At 55.0% G+C, this 20,329-nt stretch overlaps 2 protein-coding genes across 3 annotated transcripts; one reads left to right on the forward strand and one right to left on the reverse strand.

Annotated features, from left to right (window-relative positions):
* The first annotated feature begins 168 nt into the window (after positions 1 to 168).
* LOC138814005 (DNA-directed RNA polymerase I subunit RPA34-like) lies at positions 169 to 3,014 on the forward strand. Its single transcript, XM_070002699.1, has 3 exons — positions 169 to 234; positions 493 to 634; positions 1,618 to 3,014. Exons 1-3 carry the CDS (start codon positions 213 to 215, stop codon positions 2,723 to 2,725), a joined length of 1,272 nt encoding a protein of 423 aa, XP_069858800.1. The 5' UTR covers positions 169 to 212; the 3' UTR covers positions 2,726 to 3,014.
* Positions 2,859 to 20,149, reverse strand: LOC138814008 (DNA excision repair protein ERCC-1). 2 transcript variants are annotated; one of them, XM_070002723.1, is made up of 10 exons: positions 20,127 to 20,149; positions 11,807 to 11,918; positions 10,897 to 11,112; positions 8,089 to 8,192; positions 7,840 to 7,939; positions 6,342 to 6,418; positions 4,621 to 4,720; positions 3,703 to 3,774; positions 3,476 to 3,544; positions 2,859 to 2,962 (listed from the first exon to the last, which is right to left on the reverse strand). In XM_070002723.1, exons 2-10 carry the CDS (start codon positions 11,909 to 11,911, stop codon positions 2,909 to 2,911), a joined length of 897 nt encoding a protein of 298 aa, XP_069858824.1. In that variant the 5' UTR covers positions 11,912 to 11,918; positions 20,127 to 20,149; the 3' UTR covers positions 2,859 to 2,908. The 2 variants fall into 2 exon arrangements, with proteins under 2 accessions (XP_069858824.1, XP_069858814.1); XM_070002713.1 differs by lacking the exon at positions 20,127 to 20,149 and adding an exon at positions 12,298 to 12,389.
* Positions 20,150 to 20,329: the final 180 nt, after the last annotated feature.

Consider the following 20,329-nt stretch of genomic DNA (forward strand, 5'->3'; position numbering starts at 1 on the left):
GTTCTTCTGGGCTTCTGCAACACCGAAGTGGACGTTTCCCTCCGTGGTGTTAACAGCGTTCACAGGCCCCCGACCTACACCCCCCCCCGCGCTCCGCTGCCACTTGGGCGCGTCCGGGCGCGGCCCCGCCCCCTGGGGTCCACGTGGTCGGCCGCGCGTCCGGGCGGCGCGGGCTGCGGCGTGCGCCGGGCGCGAGTCCCGAGGCGGCGGGGATGGCGGCGACCCCGTCCGGGGGTGAGCGGGCGAGTCGGCGAGGGTGGGGGGGGCGGGGGACGGTGCGTGGGGCCCCCCCGGAAAGAGAGGCGGTCCGGGAGCGGGAGGGGGACGGGAGCTGGGACCCGGGCGGGGAAGGGCGGGCGCTCCCGGGGCTGGGGGAGCGGACGCCCGCGCACCGGCGGGCGAGCGCGGCCGTGAAGGGGGGTGGGAGCGATCCTGGCGCTGGAGCCCGTGGACCGTTAGCGGCCTCAGGCTCCGTCTCCCCTTCTTCCGCAGGGGCGGCTCGGTTCTCTTGTCCCCCCCACTTCTCCGCGACGCCCCCCGCCTCGGAGCCCCCTCGTTTCTCCCTGGAGACGCTGGCCGGCCCGGACGCGGAGCTGTGGCTCATCCAGGCCCCGGCAGACTTCGTTCCCCACAGGTGAGCGGCCTCCTGCTAGCTCCGCTCGCAGCGGAACCGACCGGCTTGTCGGGGAGTAGTTCTGCTCGGTTTCTTTTTCGTTGGGCTGGTACTGCGCCTTGAACTCGGGGTTTGGGTGTTGACCCTTAAGTTTTTCTCTTTAAGTTTTTTTTTCACACGAGGCGGCGCTCTAGCACTTGAACCACAGCCCCACTTCCGGGTTTTGGCTATCTTTTAAAAAAATCTTGTTTCTTTGTAAAGATGCTGCGCGGAGGGGTTACGGTTAGATGGCTGTTTAATTAGAGATACAAATCTTGCAGGTGGGACTTTCCTGCCTGAGCTGCTTTGAACCATAAGTCTCAGATCTCAGCCCCCTGAGTAGTTAGGATTACAGCTTTAAGCCGCTACGACCCCTCTTAAGAGGGGCATTTCTTTCTCTTTTTTGGGGGGGGGGTCCGGTCATGGGGCCTGAACTCTGGGCCTGGGCGCTGTCCCTCAGCTCTTCAGCTCAAAGCTAGCGCTCTACTACTTGAGCCACAGCGCCATTTCCAGCTTTTTCTGTTGATGTGGTGTTGAGGAATCAAACCTAGGGCCTCATGCGTGCAAGGCAAGCACTCTACCACTAAGCCACCTTCCCAGACCCTATGAACTTCTTTTTTTCTCAAGGCTAGCACTCTACCACTTGAGCCACAGCAGCACTTCCAGCTTTTTTTTGGGGGGGGGGGGAAATCCAGTCGTGGGGCCTGAACTCTGGGCCTGGGCGCTGTCCCTCAGCTCTTCAGCTCAAGGCTAGCGCTCTACCACTTGAGCCACAGCACCACTTCCAGCTTTTTTCTTTTTGCTTATGTGGTGCTGAGGAATCGAACCCAGGGCCTCAAGCATGCAAGGCAAGTGCTCTACCACTGAGCTACCTTCCCAGCCCAAGGGGGGCATTTCTGAGCAACCTAGAAATACCACTATTTCCTGTCTGACCTAGCCTCTGCCCTCCCTTTTCCTTCTCCCAGCCTTGATGGACGGCGGGTGCCTCTCTCAGGGTCCCGGATTGTAAAGGGCAAGTTGGGGGGCCAGCGGCACCGCTATCATGTCCTCAGCAGCAGTGACTCCCAAGCAGCGACCCTGCTTGCTCCCTGCACAGCAACAGGAGGTGAACTCACCTGTGCTCCTGCCCCCCATGGCAGCCTCAGGATCATCGAGAGTCACCAAGAATCCTTGCCAGGAACTCCTGTGCAACCTATTCTTGCGAGCCCCCCACCACAAATCCCCCCTGGCCTGAGACCTCGGTTCTGTGCTTTTGGAGGTAATCCCCCAGTCACTGGGCCTGGCTCAGCTTTGACACCCAAGTCACCTACTTGGGAGAAAAAGAGGAAGAAGAGGCAGATGGCAGAGGCTGCTGCCACTCTAGAGGCTGTGAACGGCCATGGGGCCCTAGAGGTGGGCATGGCCGGGTCGGCCCTAGAAACAGATGTAGGGAGGAAGAAGAAGAAGAAGAAAAAGCAACAGTCAGAGATGATGGAGCCTGCAGTGGAGGTGCTGGAGCATAAAGTGAAGGTGCTAGTGTCAGAAATGGAGGTGCCAGGGCTGCCAGGAGGGCTGGGCCCAAGCACCACCAAGAAGAGGCCCCCGGAGGCAGAAATGGCAGAGCCAGAAGAAAAGCTGTCAGATTTGAAATTTGTTAAAACTGAGCCTCCCAAAGAGACAGCCCTGCCCCCCACCAAGAAGAGAAAGAGGCCCAAGGGGACCCCAGGGATGGAGGAGGCAGTGGCTCTGGTTGATTCTCAGCCACTGAAAGTGGAGGCACAGGAGGAAGCCATCCTGTCTCCCCCAAGAAAGAAGACAAAAAAAGGAAAGAGGCAGACTGCCATGATGGAGCCAGAGACTGAGGGAACTGAGTCAGAGGTGGCGCCTTTGGGGCTCCCTGAATTCCCAGAGGAAGTGGAACCAGAGGCTGGGACCACTCTGGTGTCCCCCAAGAAAAAGAAGAAAGAAAAACCACAAAATGTGACTGTGGAGGCTGGTGATCCTGAGCCCCAGGCAGCTGTAGCCCCCCTCAAGAAAAAGAAGAAGAAGGACAGAGAGCACAAAGCGACAGACAGGGCTGACAGGACTGTCTAATGTCCAATCTGCCGCAGGTGAGCGCGGACTGAGGCAGGGCGGCTCCACGATCCACTGAGAAAGAAGGGAAGTGAGGTATTGGCTTCAAAGACAGCACCCCAGGAGACCTCAGGGGAAGCCACGGAACGCCAGCCAGCACCAAGAAAATGCTTTATTATGACCTTGGGTCGCCAGCAGCCACAGTCATGGGGGTACTTTCAGGAAGGGCTCGTGAAGAACGTCAAAGAGCCTCCGCGCCTGGGACAGGGAGAAATGAACCCAGCATTAAAGAAGCCATTTGTTTACTGCATCCAGAATGGGTTTGTTTTTTCCCCCCCTAGTTTCCAGGAGCTCTGGGATGTAGGAGAAGATGACAACGTGGATTCTATCCAGTACTGGAAGTGGGGCTGGCTCTCAGCCTCTCAGGTTTTCTGTTTCCCCATTAGTAAGAGAGTGAAGTGTATGGATGGCATAGGCAGTAGTGCACGCCTGTAATCCCAGCTCATCTGGAGGTGGGGGGAGAACTTCCACCTTGAGTTAAGTGCGAGCAAAGGTAGCAAGATGCAATCTTACTAAAAACAAAAAGGTTCAGAATGTGGCTTGCCTACCAAGGACAAGACCTTTGATTCACTCCTACTATGGCCAACAACTCGGAGTGAGGGGGGGTGTATGTGGGCTTTCCTCAAACTTTGAAACCTTGGTGTCTGAGTCCCTGCTCATTTAGGTCCCACTGCTACCCCAGCCTGTATGACCTTTGCCCAGAGTTCTTACCTTCTGGGGGCCCAGGCCAGGGCACAAAGCCAGGTCTTCCCTCGAAGCAGCAATGAGCTGTTCCAGAGACTGCAGGAGGTAGAGACGGGTTAGGGGCTGTGCTGGCCTGGCCAGGGAGGAGCCTGAGAGTCCTGAGAGGGGGCAGCTGTGGCCAGGCAGGAAGGGTGGGGGTGGGAGCAGGAGACAGAGACGGGCCTTCTGAGAACTGCTGAGGGAGAGATGCTTACTCCAAAAGTGGCGAGTAGTGTCTGGCTGTCTGTCCTGTTGACTGACTTCACAGTGGTCAGACATTCAGTAGCCTGGGAAGGGGAGGAGACAAAAAATTAATCAGGGCTGGGCGCCAGTGGCTCACACCTATAATCCTAGCTACTCAGGAGGCTGAGATCTGAGTATCACAGTTCAAAGCCAGCCCAGGCAGGAAACTCCATAAGACTTATCTCAAGTAAACCACTAGAAAACTAGAAGTCACGCTGTGGCTCAAGTTGTAGAGTGCTCTTCTTTAGCGGAAGAGTGCAGGGACAGCACCCAAGCTCAGAGTTCAAGCCCCACAACCGACAAAAAAAAAAAAAAAAAAAAATCAACTGGGCACTGGTGGCTTACAGCTGTAATCCTACCTATTCAGGAGGCTGAGATCTAAGGATTGTGGTTCAAAGCCAGCCTGAGCAGGAAAGTCCTTAAGACTCATCTCCAATTAACAACCAGAAAAAGCCAGAAGTAGCAGTGTGGCTCCAGTGGTAGAGTGCTAGCCTTGAGCAAAAGGAGTTCAAGGACAGTTTCCAAGCCCAGAGTTCAAGCCCCAGGTCTGGCTAAATAAATAACCAGGAAAAAACAAGCCAGCAACATTGATGTAATATGTTGCCAGCTCATGCCGATAAACCTGCCTTTTGGAGAAGCTAAAGACAGACAGACCACAGTTTGAGCCAGCCTGGCAGAAATGTTTGAAAGATCTTTCTAGCCTCATGGCTGTTTGTAATGGAATATGCCTGTCATCCCAAGCTACACGGGAGGCTGAGATTGGGAGGATCAAAGTTCAAGGTCTCAAAAACTCCCTTCCTTACACCATATAGAATGAGACCCTAATGAAGGCAAACTGCAATGAAAGTGTCAGCAAGGAGCTAGGGGCAGGTGTTCAGGAGGGGTCTTACCCGGGACAGGAAGTTCTGCTCCAGCTTCTCCATCAGGAGGTCTGGTGGCTTCTGCTCATAAGCCTTGTAGGTCTCCAGATATCGTCCAGCTTCCTCGGGGCTGGGATGACAGGACACGAGAGGGAAGAGCTGTCACAGTCTAGATCCTTCCCTTCATTATGTAGTGCTGGCTGAGGTGACAACTGCAAACTCCAACGTTCACTGAGTCCCCGCTGGGTGGATCGTCACCCTTGGGTTTTCTCCAGGGCTGGCCTGGAACTTCAGACCTCACTAAACCAGCAGGTTACTTCTTTTCTGGCTCAAAGTAGGGCTTAGGAGCCCTAACCCTGGGAGTCAGGTCCTGCTTCTTGATTGGGTGACCCTGGGCTAGCCATTTGATTTCTGTGGGCCTCATGATACAGGTCACTGTTCGGTCAGTGGTCAGAGCCTGGTTGTTCAAAGCCTGTGAAGAAATGCTAATTTCCACCAGGGGCTAGTGGCTCACACTTGTAATCCTAGCTACGCAGGAGGCTGAGATCTAAGGATGGCAGTTCAAACACAGCCTGGGCAGGAAAGTATGTGAAACTCTTATCTCCAATTAATCACCAGAAAACTGGAAGTGGAACTGTGGCTCAAGGTGATAACCTAGCCCTGAGTGAAAGAGCTCAGGGACAGTGCCCAGGCACTGAACTCAAGCCCCACGACCAACAACAAAATAGAGAAATGCTAGCCTTCTATTTGGGAGGATGAGATCAAGAGGACAGGTTTGAGGCCTGCCAAAGGCAAACAGTTTGCAGAACTTCTCAACCAACAGTGAACATGGTGGTCCACACCTGTCACCCTAGCTACTTGGGAGGCTGAGATCAGGATTGTGGTTCTAGGCCAACCCAGGCTCAAAATTTCATGAGACTTCATCCCAGTAGAAGGATATAGTGGTGCATATGTTAGAATAACTACAGTAGGAAGTGAAAATAGGAGGACTATAGTTCAGATCCATGCTATCTCAAGAAGTGCAAGCAAGGTGTAAAGCTGTGGCTTAAGTGGTATACAGCCTACGTAGGGCAAGACACAGTTCAAACCCCAGTCTTACCATAGGGGGGAAAATATAGATATATAGATATGGGATTAGTTCTCCAGTCAGATTTTTTTTCTTTTTGGTCAGTCGTGGGGCTTGAACTCTGGGCCTGGGCTCTGTCCCTCAGCTCTTCAGCTCAAGGCTAGCGCTCTACCACTTGAGCCACAGTGCCATTTCCAGCTCTTTCTGTTTATGTGGTGCTGAGGAATCGAACCCAGGGCCTCATGCATGCAAGGCAAGCACTCTACCACTGAGCCACCTTCCCAGGCCCTCCAGTCAGATTTTATACCTAAACCCTGAACAGGCTTGAAAACTTGATATCTGGTATCTACTTTTCTGATGTAAGCCTCTAAAAAAGACTGGCTATAGCCAGGAGCTGGTGGCTTAGGCCTGTCATCCTAGCTACTCAGGAGGCTGAGATCTGAGGATCATGGTTCAAAGCCAGCCTAGGAGACTCTTAGCTCCAATAAACGGTACAGCGCCCAGGCCTAGAGTTCAAGCCCCATGATGGACAAAAGAAAAAAAAAAGGCTGGCTATAAAGTGTCCACTTCTCAGATGAGAATGCTGAGGCCCAGAGAGGCAGGGCCTGGCCCAGGCTCCCAGAGAGAACTCTCCAGCTGCTCTGGAGGGCTCAGCTGAATTGGTGGAGGAGGGGTGCGATCTCACCTCCAAGCGAGGATCAGTGTGCAGTCTGCCAGGATGCACATTTTAGCCAGCTCCTTGAGGGCCTGCTGAGGATCTTTCTAGAAGAGAAGATCAGAATTAGAGACCTGTCACAATATGAGGACTTACAGTCTGAAAACAATAGAGTTTGGGGTGCTGGCCAAAGCCAGCCTGTGGTGGGAAGTACAAGGCCCAGCAGTGACTGAGCAGGGCCTTGAGTGGAAAAAAACTCCCAGTCCAGTTCCAGCACAAAAAATAATAGTAATCAAAATAATATTTCAGGGACTGGAATGTGGCTTAGTGGTAGAGTGCTTGCCTAGCATGCATGAAGCCCTGGGTTTGATTCCGTAGTACCACGTACACAGAAAAGGCCAAAAGTGGCCCTGTGGCTCAAGTGGTAGAGTGCTAGCCTTGAGCAAAAGGGGCTCTGGGACAGTGCCCAGGCCCTGAGTTCAAGCACCAGAACTGGCAAAAAATAAAAATTTGAGATTAGGTGAGCGCCAGCAGCCCAAGCCTTGTAATCCTAGCTATTCAAGAGGCTGAGTTCTGAGGATCATGGTTCAAAGCCAGTCCAGGCAGGAAAAATCATGAGACTATCCATTAAACAACCAAAAAGCCAAAAATGGAGCTGTGGCACAATTGGTAAAGTGCCAGCCTTGAGCAAAAGAAGTTCATGACAGTGCAGGCCCTGAATTCAAGCTCCAGGACCAGCACACACACACATACAAAAAAATATCTTGCCAGGCACTGGTGCCTCACGCCTGTAAGCTACTCAGGAGGCTGAGATCTGAGGATCACCATTCAAAGTCAGCACAGGCAGGAAAGCCCATGAAACTCTTATCTCCAATAAACCACCAGAAAACTGGAAGTGGTGCTGTAGCTCAAGTGGTAGAACGTTCACCTTGAGCTGAAGAACTGAGGGACCGTGCCAGGCCCAGAGTTCAAGCCCCACGACCAACCAGAAAAAAAAAAAAAAAATCTGCTGGGCTCCAGTGGCTCACGCCTATAATCCTAGCTACTCAGGAAGCTGAGATCTGAGGATCATGGTTCAAAGCCAGCCCAGGCAGGAAACTCCATGAGACTCTTATCTCCAATAAACCCCCAGAAAACCAGAAGTGGCACTGTGGCTCAAGTGGTAGAGCGCTCGCCTTGAGCTGAAGAGCTGAGGAGGACAGCGCCCAGGCCCAGAGTTCAGGCCCCACAACCAGACAAAAAAAAAAAAAAGAATGTTTGGTTAGCCTGCAGGAGACCCTGGGTTAGGAGGAAGGAATGTGTACATAGGGGGACTTGTGGAAAAAAGGGGTGTGGCCAAGGAGGACCTGTGACTACCAGACCAAGCCTGGCTGGTTCAGGGTAAGCTGGGTCCATGTGAGGTATGAACAATGGCTGAGCTTTTCTCAGGGGGCCTCCAGGCCAATACAGGGCTATAGTCCCCCGCTCCCCCCACTCCCCATTTTCTAGACGGGAAGCTTGAAGCCAGCAGAGGCAGAGGACTACTTACCACATCCACCTGGACCAGCAGCACGCGCAGCTCGAAGCTCTTCCCCAGGCTCTGCAGCCGCTGGTGGATGTAGTCGGGGTGGAGGTTGTGGTAGCGGAGGCTGGTGGGATAGGGGGGGACAGGGGTAGTGGGTGGGAGTCTCGGTCTCCCTGAGACCCTGAAAGCCCCTTTGTGCCCCCACTGCCAGGCAGAGCCTGGGACCCCGCAGTGGAGGCCTTCCTGAAGGATGGGCAGCACCCCAGAACTCACCTGAGGAAGAGGGCGCAGGTGCTCTGGCCCAGCACATAGTCGGGGGTGACGTCACCGAATTCCCAGGGCACACTGCGCACGAACTTGAGCACCGGGTTGCCCCTCTGTGGAGGAAGGGCCCGAGCAGCAGTTAGCATGACGCTGGCACCTTGGCTAGGACAGCCATCCCCCCCAGCCCCTCCCCCTCCCCTCCCACCCACTTAGCACCTGCCTCTTTCAGCTTGTCTCTTCTTGCTATGCCTTTTCCTCCTCTAGAATGTTCTAGGTGTTCCAACCCAAGTCTTCTCATCCCTCCAGCCCTAGACTTTTACCATGGAGTCCAGCTTGGTCTCTACCCCCAAACCCAGTGTGTCCTGCCATCTGCTGGCCCCAGCAGATGGGGCCCTCCATCATGCACATCCATTCCTCCCCCTGCTCCATCCGGGCATGCCACACTGTCCAGAGAGCCCGGCTTGGCCCACACACGTCTCTCCCCTCCAACTCCCAAACGTGGTACTTCCGACCCTCCTGCCTCTCATCCTCAGTCACAGAGTGACCCAAGTGACAGCCAGAAAGCTGTTTCTAAAAGACAGCCTGCTCCTCCCCTAAGCTCTAAGCCCTGCTGTGGCTCCATCTATGGCCTGTGACACGCCCCCTCACACCCTCACCCCAGGGTGCCTCTGCTCCAAACGCTGCTCTCTCCAAATTCCCCTTGGGCTGTACCCAGAACATTCTCTGTAACCCAAGACTTAAAATCTTCAGGCAAGTCAAGCTGTCATCCACTCAGTAAGCATTGAGCACCTACTGTGTGTCTCCGTGCTGGTGACACAGCACTGACAAAGACCGGCTGACATCTACACTCATTGCCATTCTGTGATATCTCTGCCCCAGGTTCAAGAGACGAAGTTTGCTAAACGTGAGAGCATATTCTTGTAATCCCAGCACTGGACAGGAGGCAAGAGGATCATGAGTTCAAAACCAGCCTGGGCTATGCAGTAAAACATTGTCTTAAAACGAAAACAGACACCCCAGCCTGGGAATGTGGCTCACTGGTAGAGTGCTTGCCTGGCATTCATGCGGCCGTGGGTTAGATTCCTCAGCATCACAGACACAGAAAAAAGTCTAAAGTGGCGCTGTGGCTCAAGTAGTAGAGTGCTAGCCTTGAGCTGAAGCACTGAGGGACAGTGCCCAGGCCCAGAGTTCAGGCCCCAGGACCAGCCAAAAAGAAAAACAGATCTCCTGAAACCTTTGTACACAGGGGTGTGACCTTAGGAGAACTTTCTGTTCTGATATTTGATCTTTGACACTGTTCTAGGAGACAAAGCACCTGAGAACTTGGGAATTTCCTGAGGTTAGATAACATCTAGAGCAGAGAACAGCTCAGGCCTTTGGTCCCAGATGGAAGCAACCTAACACCTCCTTATAGGGTGTTGGGAGTTTTTTTGGTGTGTGTGTGTTGTTTTGTTTTGTTTTTTGCTAGTCCTGGGGCTTGAACTCAGGGCCTGGGCACTGTCCCTGAGTTTCCTGTGCTCAAAGCTACCACTTTACCACTTGAGTCATAGTACCATTTCCAGCTTTTTCTGTTTATGTGGTACTGAGGAATCAAACCCAGGGCTTCATGCATGCTAGGCAAGAACTCTACCACTAAGCCACATCCCCAGCCCAGGGTATTCTTTTTTTTTTTTTTTTTTTTTTTTTTGGTTGTGGGGCTTGAACTCTGGGCCTGGGCGCTGTCCCTGAGCTCTTCAGCTCAAGGCTAGCGCTCTACCACTTCAGCCACAGTGCCACTTATGGCTTTTTCCACTTATGTGGTGCTGAGGAATCAAACCCAGGACCTTGTGCATGCAAGGCAAGTTCTCTACCACTGAGCCACCTTCCCAGCCCATAGCCCAGGGTATTCTTGAGGGCTCCTGGTGGCCTTGATGGGGCGCTGGGCATGGATGGGGATGGGAACTGTCCTTGCCAGCCCCACCTCTGGGAGGGGAGGAGCCAAATCGGGAGCTGCCACCAGTGGTCACTGATGTCACCAACTATGCTGCCTGCAGCATCCTGAGACTTTTGAAGCAAGACCCCACTAACTTTTCTCCAGCCAGCCTCAGAGATCCTCCTACCCATGAATCCCACGTCACTGCGACTTGCAGGCATGTATCACCAAGCCCAGTTGTATTTAGCTTTTGAGTCATGGTCATGATAACTTTGCCAGGGCTGGCCTGGTTCTCTCCATCCTTCTACCTCACTGAGTAGTTGTAATTACAGACATGAACTACCATATCGGGTCCAAAAGGACTTTTTTTTCCTTCTTTTTGTTGGTTGTGAGGCTTGAACTCAGGGCCTGGGTACTGTCCTTGAGCCTTTTCACTCAAGATTAGTGCTCTACCACTTGGAACCACAGCACTACTTCCAGTTTTCTGTGGGTTCATTGGAAGTAAGAGTCTCATGGATTTTCCTGCCTAGGATAGCTTCAAACTACCATCCTCAGACCTCAGTCTCCTGAATAGCTGTGATTACAGGCATGAGCCACCAGCGCCTGCCCCAAGAGGATTTTTTTATGTGTATTTCTCTGTGGTTGACAATATTGGACTCTTCTCCCATGCTTAGTACTAATGTGACTTCATACACTGCCCCTCCCTCACTCTGACCTCAACGCATAATCAGGGGTAGAGATGCCACCTGATTTTCTATCATTCTTTCTCCAGAATCAAGACCCCATCTAGAAAGGGATGGAGAGAAGTACTGGGTAGAACTCACATCTCCTTCAACTGTCCCCCAGCCTGCAGTTCTTATACCAGGGCTTCCCTCCTGTGACCCCAAAGCGCTGTCCCCCCTCACCTGCCGGGGGCTCACAATGATGCTGTTAGATTTTGTTCCTGGTTTCAGGGTCTGGTTGGGGGTCTCTCGTGTTGGTGGCTCTGTTCCAACAGGGTCAGTGGTCCCAGCCCCTCCTGGAGGGCCAGAAATGGCATACTCTGCATAAGTCTGAGGGGCTCCCTGGGCAGAAGTCACAGTGGTGGGTGGGCTCCGTGTGGATCTGAATAAAGGCTTGGCCTATAGAGAGAAAGAGAGGGATTGTAGGGGGGTCCTGGAGCCTGTGACTCATGCCTGAAGTCCTAGGTACTCAGGAGGCTGAGGTCCGAGGACTGCAGTTTGAATCCAGCCTAGGCAGGAAAGTCTGTGAGACTCTTCTCTCTAGTTAACCAGCAAAAGGCCAGAAGTGGAGCTGCAGCTCAAGTGGCAGAGCACCAACATTGGGTGGAAAAGGTCAAGGACAAGCCAGGTGCTGGAGGCTCATCATGATTCAAAGCCAGCCCGCGCAGGAAACTCGGTGACCCTCTTATCTCCAATTATCCCTAGAAAACTGGAAGAGGCGCTGTGGCTCAAGTGGTAGAGCGCTCACCTTGAGCTGAAGAGCGCAGGGACAGCGCCCAAGCCCAGAGTTCAAGCCCCACGACCAAAAAAAAAAAAGCTCAAGGACAACAACCTGACCCTGAGATCAAGCCCCAGTCCCAGTACTGCCACCCCCTCCCACATTAATTAAGAAATACTCTATTCTTTTCAAAGTGTAACTGCTCTATCACTAGTAGTTTGGGGGGACTGCCTTGACGCCACTTTGAACCGTCCTGGGGTTGGACAAAGGTTGATTTTCCAGGGGAATCCACAACGTGCCCCCCCAATGGTATCCCCTTCCTGCTCTTCCTTGCAGCATGCTAGCCACCCCCTGACCCTGCAGCCTTCGCCCTACCCCTACGGGAGGGACTTCGTCGTCGTCCAACGGGATGACAAATTTCTTCCTGGTGGGCGGCCCGTTGGGAGGTGGTGCCCCCTCTTCTCCCTTTCCAGGGTCCATCTGAGGCCTAGTGGGGAAACATGGTGGCACAGAGCGGTTGCGGTACCAGCGTTTGTATTAGCATCCTCCCAGCCGGTTCACACACCCAGACATCCCGCCAAAATCATCCCCTCGCTCCACTGCTTCACGACTCCAGTGAACACGCCCCCTTCTGCTGTCCACGACCGTCATTGGTCAACATGCCGATCCGCCCCACCCATCGCAGCCCATGGGTTCCGTTAGGCCCGCCCCCAAGGCGCGCACTTGATGGACCCTCACACACTGCACTGATTGGGTACGGTGGCTGCCAATCGCCATCTTCACCCTGCCAATTGCAGTCTCCACCCTCCGCTGCACTCAACTCCTACATTGGGCGGGGGGAGGGTCACCAAACGTGGAGGACTCACCTACTCGACCCCAGGCCTGGAGTAAAAAACGACTGCGGGGAGAGTATCAAGACGTGCAGCCGACAGCGCGGCCTGACCCGTCGCACTTCCGGTCTCTCTGCTCCCCCCCCCCCCCCCGCCCGTCTCGTTGCTCTCCGTAGGGAGAGTGGAGCCTAGAGAGGAGCTGCTCTCTATGCTCCTGGAGGACCGTGGAGGTTGAGAGAGTATAGAAGATTGACAGTTCCCAATATCAAAAAATGATTTGGTACCAGAGCTCTGTGGAGCCCTTGCTATGCTCCCAGACTCCAGAGAAATCAGATCAGATCAGATTAGATCTCCCCACTCCTCCTAATGTGGGGACGGATGGACTTGGCTTAAGTCCCGCGGCCAGCAACACCCAGCGTCACCTGCTGAGTGACACAGCCCAGGAACTGACAGATGCGTTTCCATGACGACCCGCGTGTGGGCGGGCCCTGGCGGAAGGCTCCGCCCCGGGGCGGGGCGGGGAGCGCAGGACCCAGCCCGGGAGTCAGGAAAGGCTTCTCGGAGGAAGGGACATCCGAGCCGACCCGGTGGATGAGTTAGAATTAGTCATTTCCTGAGATGATAGTATCACAGTGTTCCAATTTGCAGCCCGGATTACTAAGGAAATAAAACGCCTTTTTTTGTGTGTGAGATTAATGGCCACAAATATTTTGCGTTCTGTGAGTGGCTTGCTCATTTCCTTTGCCCATTAAAAAAAAAAAAGGCAATTCAATATAACGATTTTTTCCCCTCCCCAAACAGAAATAAGCAAAGCAAAGGTTGGGAGACTTTATTATTATTATTGTTGTTGTTGTTATTGTTAATGCATGGGAATAATTTTTGATTCCTATTCTTTGTTGTCAATCCTATACATTGCCAATATAAGGAGCCTCTTGTTTATACTTTGATTGCAATTTTATTCAGAAGTTCTTAGGATTTATTTCCACCTATTTATCAGTATATCCAGTGACTTTTGCCCTTGGCTTGTTGCCTTAGAGATTTGTCATACTCCAAGAATGTAATTGTATAGGCTGTGTCTGTCTGTTTGTCCTGGGATTTGAACTGGACACCGTCCCTGAGCTGTTTTGCTCAAGGCTGGTGCTCTACGACTTGGGCTAAAGCTCCACTTCTGGCTTTTTGGTGCTAATTGGAGATAAAAGTCTTGAGGGCTTTTCTGCCTAGAGCAGCTGTGAACCACGATCCTCACTCAGACCTCAGCCTCCTGAGGAGTTAGGATCAGGCATGAACCACTGGTGGCATCCAGCTCATTTTTCTTCTTGTTGGAGAATTTCTGTACATTTTTTCTTTTCTTTTTGCCGGTTCTGGGACTTGAACTCAGGGCCTGGGCACTGTCCCTGAGGTTCTTTTGCTTAAGGCTAGCACTCTACCACTTGAGCCACAGCACCACTTCCACCTTTTTCTGTTTATCTGGTACTGAGGAATTGAACCCATGGCTTCATGCATGTGAGGCAAGCACTCTACCACTAAGCCACATTCCCAGCCTATGTACATTTTTTCCTTGAGAAAGGGTCTCACTATACAGTCCAACTGGGCCTCTAACTCCTCAGCCTCCTACCACAGCCTCCCAAATGCTGGGATGAGTTTTTTTCTTTTACAAAAATAGAACATTTCTTCCTGTCCTCCCTCTACCCCCTGACTTGACTTCTAGAAACCATCTAAGGAACCCCCAAGCCACCCTGGGTGTCATTTCCCCTGAGGTCACTGAGCGGTAGGATGACCCCTGTCAGTTTATTTCTACAATGGGTATAGAGCCAGATACCGGTGGCTCACACCTGTAACCCTAGCTACTCAGGAGTCTGAGATCTGAGGATTGGGATTTGAGGCCAACCTAGGGAGAAAGTCTATGAGATTCTTAATCTCCAATGACTCACCAAAAAGCTAGAAGTAGAGCTTTCACTCAAGTGGTAGAGCGCCAGCCTTGCACAAGCAGCTCAGGAACAGCAGCGGCACCCAGGCCCTGAGTTCAAGCCCCAGGCATAGCCCTGAGACAAAAGAAAACGCCCTCAACAGCTGGGCCTCAGTTTCCCCCAGGTGGAAAACACACTCGCCAACTTGAGTGCTGCAGCTCCGGCCTCGTCCACCAGGGGCCGCGGCCACCCCGCCAGAGGATTCGGCGTGGTGTTGGGGGGAGACCCCCAGGGATCCCCGCGTACCCCATCCCCGGCCTCGCTTCAATGCAGGGCGGGAAAACATCCCGGGGCCGCGGGTTTGGACCTGGAACCTTCCATGTCCAGTGCGGATCTGCGCGCTCCCGGCGCTGCCTGGGCCTCCAGCGGTCCTCACTCGGGTCCGCCACCTCCAGCTAGGGGATCCCCTAACTTTTCAGCCCAGTGCAGAGCTGTGGGGTGGCCCGGGATGGAGGAGTGGGGAGGAGGCTCGGGCTTGAGGGGTTCTGGGCAGGGCGCAGTGGCCGACCAGGCTGCGCGTCCCCAGCCCGGCTCTGAACTTCGTAGCGAGGATGCGGGCTGGGCGCGGGGTGGGGGGGGGGATGCGGGGTCCGGCGGCGGGGCGCGGGGGGAGGCCGGGCGGGGGGCCCCGGGGCCTCGGGGGGCCGCGCCGCGCTCCGATCCCCGCTATTTATAGCGCCCGGAGCCCGAAATAGCGCGGAGCCCAGCGGCCGGGATGACGCGGCGCCTCCAGGTGACTCACCCGGCCCGGCCGGCCCGAGCTCCGGCCTCCGGATGGGGAAGGGACGGGGGGGGGGAGAGGGGGGAGGAGGGGGCAGTGGAAGAGCCTGGACCCGAACCCGCGCCCTCCTGGGCGGCTGGCTCTGCGGCTGGGACGTCCCAAGACTGCGGATGGATGAGGTTGGGTAGGAGGTCGGACTTCTGCTGACAAAGTCACAGTGGAAGGGGTGGGGGGGGGGGAGAGAGGACGGGGGAGGGAGAGGGAGAGAGAGAGAGACAGGGGAGGGGGAAGAAGAGACAGGGAGAGATTGGGGAGGGATTAAAAAGATGGTCAGCTGTGCGTGCACCTGCACGGAAAGGATGCTTTTGGAAGGACGGAAGGAGAGAGCCACCCGCGCCGGTGGCTCACGCCTGTCATCCTAGCTACTCAGGAGGCTGAGATCTGAGGATCAGGATTCAAAGCCAGCCCTGGCAAGGAAAGTCCCTGAGACGCTTATCTCCAATAATCCACCAGAAAATCAGAAGTGGCACTGTGGCTCAAGTGGTAGAGCGCTAGCCTTGAGCTGAAGAGCTGAGGGACAGCGCCCAGGCCCAGAGTTCAAGCCCCATGACCCACAAAAAAAAGACACAATGAGCCCTTACAAGTCTCCTTTGTCTGTTTCTCTTCCCATTCCTGCCCTCCCAGCCATGGGAACTCCTGCAGCCTGGCCACTTGAAGGTGGAGGCCAGAGACCAAGCTCTCTGTGTCTTCCCCCAGTCCCCAGAAGAAGATAAAAGAAGAAGAAGAAAAAAAAAACATCCTGCATGAATAAAAAGTGTTGGTGAAAAAATAAAATGGCACTTCCCGAATCACAGCAGCAGATGTGTTATTTTCTGCTTCTGTGCCAGGCACGACTGCTGAGCTGTCTCCTACTCCTACGAGCCCGCTACGGCCCCATGAGGGATGTACTCTGAATATATAAAAATAGCCTCACCGGGTTAGAAACAAGAAGGCAAAGGTCCCAGAGGCTATGAATGAGTTTCTCACACCCAGGTCACCTGGCCCCAAATGTATTTCATTCCTGAGTGTCAACTCTAAGCTTTACAGAAAGCTTAGAGGAAGGGCCTGATTCTCAAAATGTGAGAGGGGATTCCCCCATAAGGGACCTTAAAGGGATGACCACACTCCTATGCCGACACTTTCCTGAATTTATTAAGGCTCCATGTCCATAGTACCTCAAGCAGCCTATAGGGAATCAATCCAGACAAGAAACAGAAACTCAGTTGAGCACCCAGCTGAGCACAACATTAATGATCTATAAATATTTCAAACAGCACCTTTTCCTTAGCTGTATGTCTCTGTCATCCTAGCTACTCAGGAGGCTCTGTGAGGATCATGGTCTGAAGCCAGTCTCCCAGACACAAAATTCGATGAGACTCTTATCACCAATTAACTGCCAAAAGCTGGACGCAGAGCTGTGGCTCAAGTGGTAGAGTGCCAGCCTTAAGCAAAGAAAGCTCAGGGACAGCATCCAGGACCTGAGTTCAAGCCCTAGTACTCTCACACAGAGACACAAGTGATAAACTGGTAAGAAGAAAGAAATCCAAAAAGAATGAAAAAGAGAAAGCAAAGGCCTGGGCGAGGGCTTCACGAGTGTCATGTTTGCACCAAGCCCGGCAGACAAAATAATGAATACACAAGTTTGAATCGCACAAACAGGGCATGAGGGGGACCAGAAGCTGCCAGATGGCCGCTGGCGGTCAAGTGTTGCTTCTACCGGCCTCAGTTTCCCCGCGTGAGGGGGTGAGCGCCTGGATTCCACGTCCCGGGCGCCGCTCGCGCCTGCAGTTCCGCGCGCTGACCGCCGGGGGGAGCCCGGCCTCTGCGCCTGGCGCGGCGGCCGCGTCTGGGAAGCGCTGGAAGTTTCTGCGCGGAGCCGAGCTTGGTGACCAGACTCGGGCGCGTGCCCGCGGCCCCGGGACGGGGCGGGGGGGGGTGGGAGTGAGCAGGGAGCGCGCACGGCCTCGGGAACCCGCGCGGCGCCGCGTCCATTTTTACCCCGGCGTCGCTAAAAATAGTGGCGGCGGCGCTCAGCGCGCAGCCCGAAATAGCGGCCCCAGATAAGGCAGGACGACTCAGCGCTTCCGGGGAGCGGAAGGGGAGGCGGGAGGGAGGGGGGGGCCGCGGTCACCCCGACACCCGCTGCGACCTCGGACCCCGCGCCCCGCGATCGCCCGCGCCCCGCGATCGGCGCCTCCGGCCTCACCCCGGGCCTCCCTGCCCTACCCCGACCCAGTCCCCCCAGCCCCGTGTCACCGATCTCCAGCCCCGCGGAGTCCTGGGGTTACAGGAAATCAGAGCCCCCCGGGGCCTGGGGGAGATGTCGGGCTTCCTGGCGCCGGGCGGGGGTTGGGGGCTGCTCTCAGGACCCCCGCACCCCCCCCAATCCCAGGCGGCCCACTGAGGCAGCGCTCCCCTCCGGGGTCTCTGGGTCCCATGGGCCCCCATGGGGTTCACCTGAACTCCCCTCCATGAAACGGATGGGATCCAAGAGCTCCAAGCAGTGGGTTCAGCCAGAGGACTGGCTGCGGGATCCCCGGGGCAGTCGGGGGGGGGGTGTCCCCGGGATCTGGTGGGCTTCCAGCCTGACATCTCGGGACTCTCAGCGCCCGTGTTCAAGGATCGACACTAGGCTGGGAAGGTGGCTCAGTGGTCGAGGGCTTGCCTTGCATACATGAGGCCCTGGGTTGGATTCCCCAGCATCATATCAGCAGAAAAAGCCCGAAGTGGGGGCTGTGGCTCAAGTGGTAGAGCGCTCGCCTTGAGCTGAAGAGCTGAGGGACAGCGCCCAGGCCCAGAGTTCAGGCTCCACGACAGAACAAAGATAAATAGATAACAATAATCTATAGGACATTTTCCAGAAGTTCTTAGCCAACCTGTCATCTTCTAGTCTCCAATGCCACAGGACAGGTATGACAGGATCCGACTCCCAGGACCCAGGAGGCTAGTTCGCACAGAATGGCATGGAGATAAGAGTCTCAGACTTTTCTGCCTGCGCTAGCCTCAAACCCAGATCCTCCAGGTCTCAGCCTGTAGAGCAGCTGGAATCACTGGCATGAGTCACTTGTACCTGATTTCCTTTTTTCTTTTGTTTTTGGTTTTGTTGCTGTTTATAGAACATCTGCCTAGCAAGCATGGGGCCCTGAGTTCAAACTCCAGTAGTGTCAAAAAAAGAAACTAAAATAGAAACAAAAGGGGTGAAGGTATCTCTACAAATGTTAGAGAGGCCCTGGGTTCAATCCCCAATAGAGACAAAAAATAAAAGCAAGAAGGAGAAACAGAAAACCTTTCCTCTACCCTCATCCTGATGTGCCAAATGCCCTCACCTGGACTTAGTTCTGTCACACAGAGAACTTGCTGAGAAATTACAAGGGGAGGGGGCGGGGAGCAATGACACTGGTTTGAGGTTTGAAGAGTTGCAGAGGCGAGGCGGGAAAGGCCCTGAAGAGCTTACAGAACTGGGGGTCTTGGAAGTGGATATGCTCTGAGAGGCAAGGTGAGAGGTGAGAAATCAGGGAAGGCTGCCTGGAGGTGTGAGAGTAGTGGAGAAATCACCTTCCAGGCCTTTGTGATGCAGGCCTTGTGTGGAAGTGGCTCATCCCTTTTGGGGGGTTGAGGCATCCACAGTGGTTAGCAGAGCAGAGCCCCCTAGTTAGGCCGGCAGGCCCCCAGAGATGCTTCCAGGAGAATGAAGCTCCTTGATGACATCTCAGGGACCACACCTCGGTGACAGCACAGCTGGCTGTGATGACGTGGAAGTGATTCGCCAATTCATCTCTAGTCATGCCCCGTGGGGGGGGGGGATTAGGACAGGAGGAAGTGACAGGCCACAGCGAGGGAGGAAGAAACTACAGAGACACCTGCGACTCAGGCACTGATGGTCTGCACGGGGCTCACCCCCGCCCCCTCCCCCAGAGGGCTGGCTGGAAAAGATCCACCTTTTGGGACATGGTCCAGGACAGAATGCCAGTCTTCGAGGAGGAGGTCCGGCTGGGGGGCTCAGCCACTATCAGGGGGTGGAGACAGGGGTCAGTCCCTGGGGCTTCTGGGATCAGGGGACTCCCGTTTCCTCAACTGCTGAGTCGCCTTCACTACCGGGAGTAACTGGGACTCTGTGAGGTGATAAATATATCTTTGTTATGTTAAAAGCAAAAAATGAAAGGGGGGGGAGAATCTCTGGGACTCAGTTTACCCTCCTGGGCCTCGGCGATTGAGCTGTTCCCACCAGGGAACGCCGCCAAACACCCGCGTCTCCACCCCGTATCCAAGATCAGAAACCAGATTCTCCTTTGGGAGGCGTCCTAGCAAGAATTGAATTCGCGCCTCGCCGCGCCCCACCCACCTGTGACGTCACACGCAGCTCGGCGTCCTCGACCCCAGTCCCGCCCGGTGGCACGCGAGATGGGCGTGGTTGTGGGCGGGGCGCGGACGGAGGGGTGTGGCCAAGGAGGAGCGGGGCGACTTCGGCCGGGTTACATAACCCGCCGTCGCGTCGAGTCGCGTCCCCGGGGGGAAGTCGCCGGACATCCTGGCGGGACCGGGGACAATGAGCGGGCAGCGCCCCTCCCGCCGGGAGCTCGGTGGTGGACAGGCCCCTTTCTGATTCACCCTCACTTCCGGCCCGTTTAGGTCTCCTTTTCAGGAAATCTAGTCTTACCCCCACCTCTTACCCACCCTCTCCTTGCACCCCACAATTCCGCCCTTTCCGTGATTATGTCCTCTAAAGGCGCCCCTTCCCTCGGACTCGTGTCCTCCCCCCAAAAAAATCTCCCTGTGCTGACATCGCCACTTGCAAACACCAAAACCCCTAAAAGTAGTTTCCCTGGGCTTTCCTTGGATCATTCATTCTTGGGTCTTTCAACTCCCCTAAATTTCCTTGGCCACCCTTTGTGTTTCCAATCCATATCTTCGTCCGCATCCTCTAATACCCTCTCCCCCCAACTCAGTCTTTCCAAACTCCACCCCGCTCCCCTCAAACGGACCCCTAATAATCTTTCTTTTTCGTTCCATAATCCTAGTCTCCCAGTCCGCTCGAAATTGCCCCACTATCAGTATTTGTCCCCCAACTCCCCCCCCACACACCCTCGAGGCCGCTCCCTGGCCCCGCCGCCCTCCCCGCCCGCTCCCACGCCCCGCACCGGTTCCCAGGCTGCGCTCCCGTGGTGGCCCAGAGACCCAGTTTGCGGCGGCAAAACATTGGTCTCCGGGCAACCGGCCCCGCCCCTCGGTGGGCGGAGCTACGCGGGCGAAGCGGCGGGGTGGGCGGGGCGCGGCGGACAGCGCGCAGCCCCGGACCAATAGGGAGGAAGGAGCGGTGCAGACATAAACACCGCGCTAGTGT

The sequence above is a fragment of the Dipodomys merriami genome, unplaced genomic scaffold, assembly GCF_024711535.1.
Source record: "Dipodomys merriami isolate MVZ:Mamm:240054 unplaced genomic scaffold, mDipMer1.0.p SCAF_106, whole genome shotgun sequence".
In the NCBI taxonomy this organism is placed as follows: Eukaryota; Metazoa; Chordata; class Mammalia; order Rodentia; family Heteromyidae; genus Dipodomys; species Dipodomys merriami.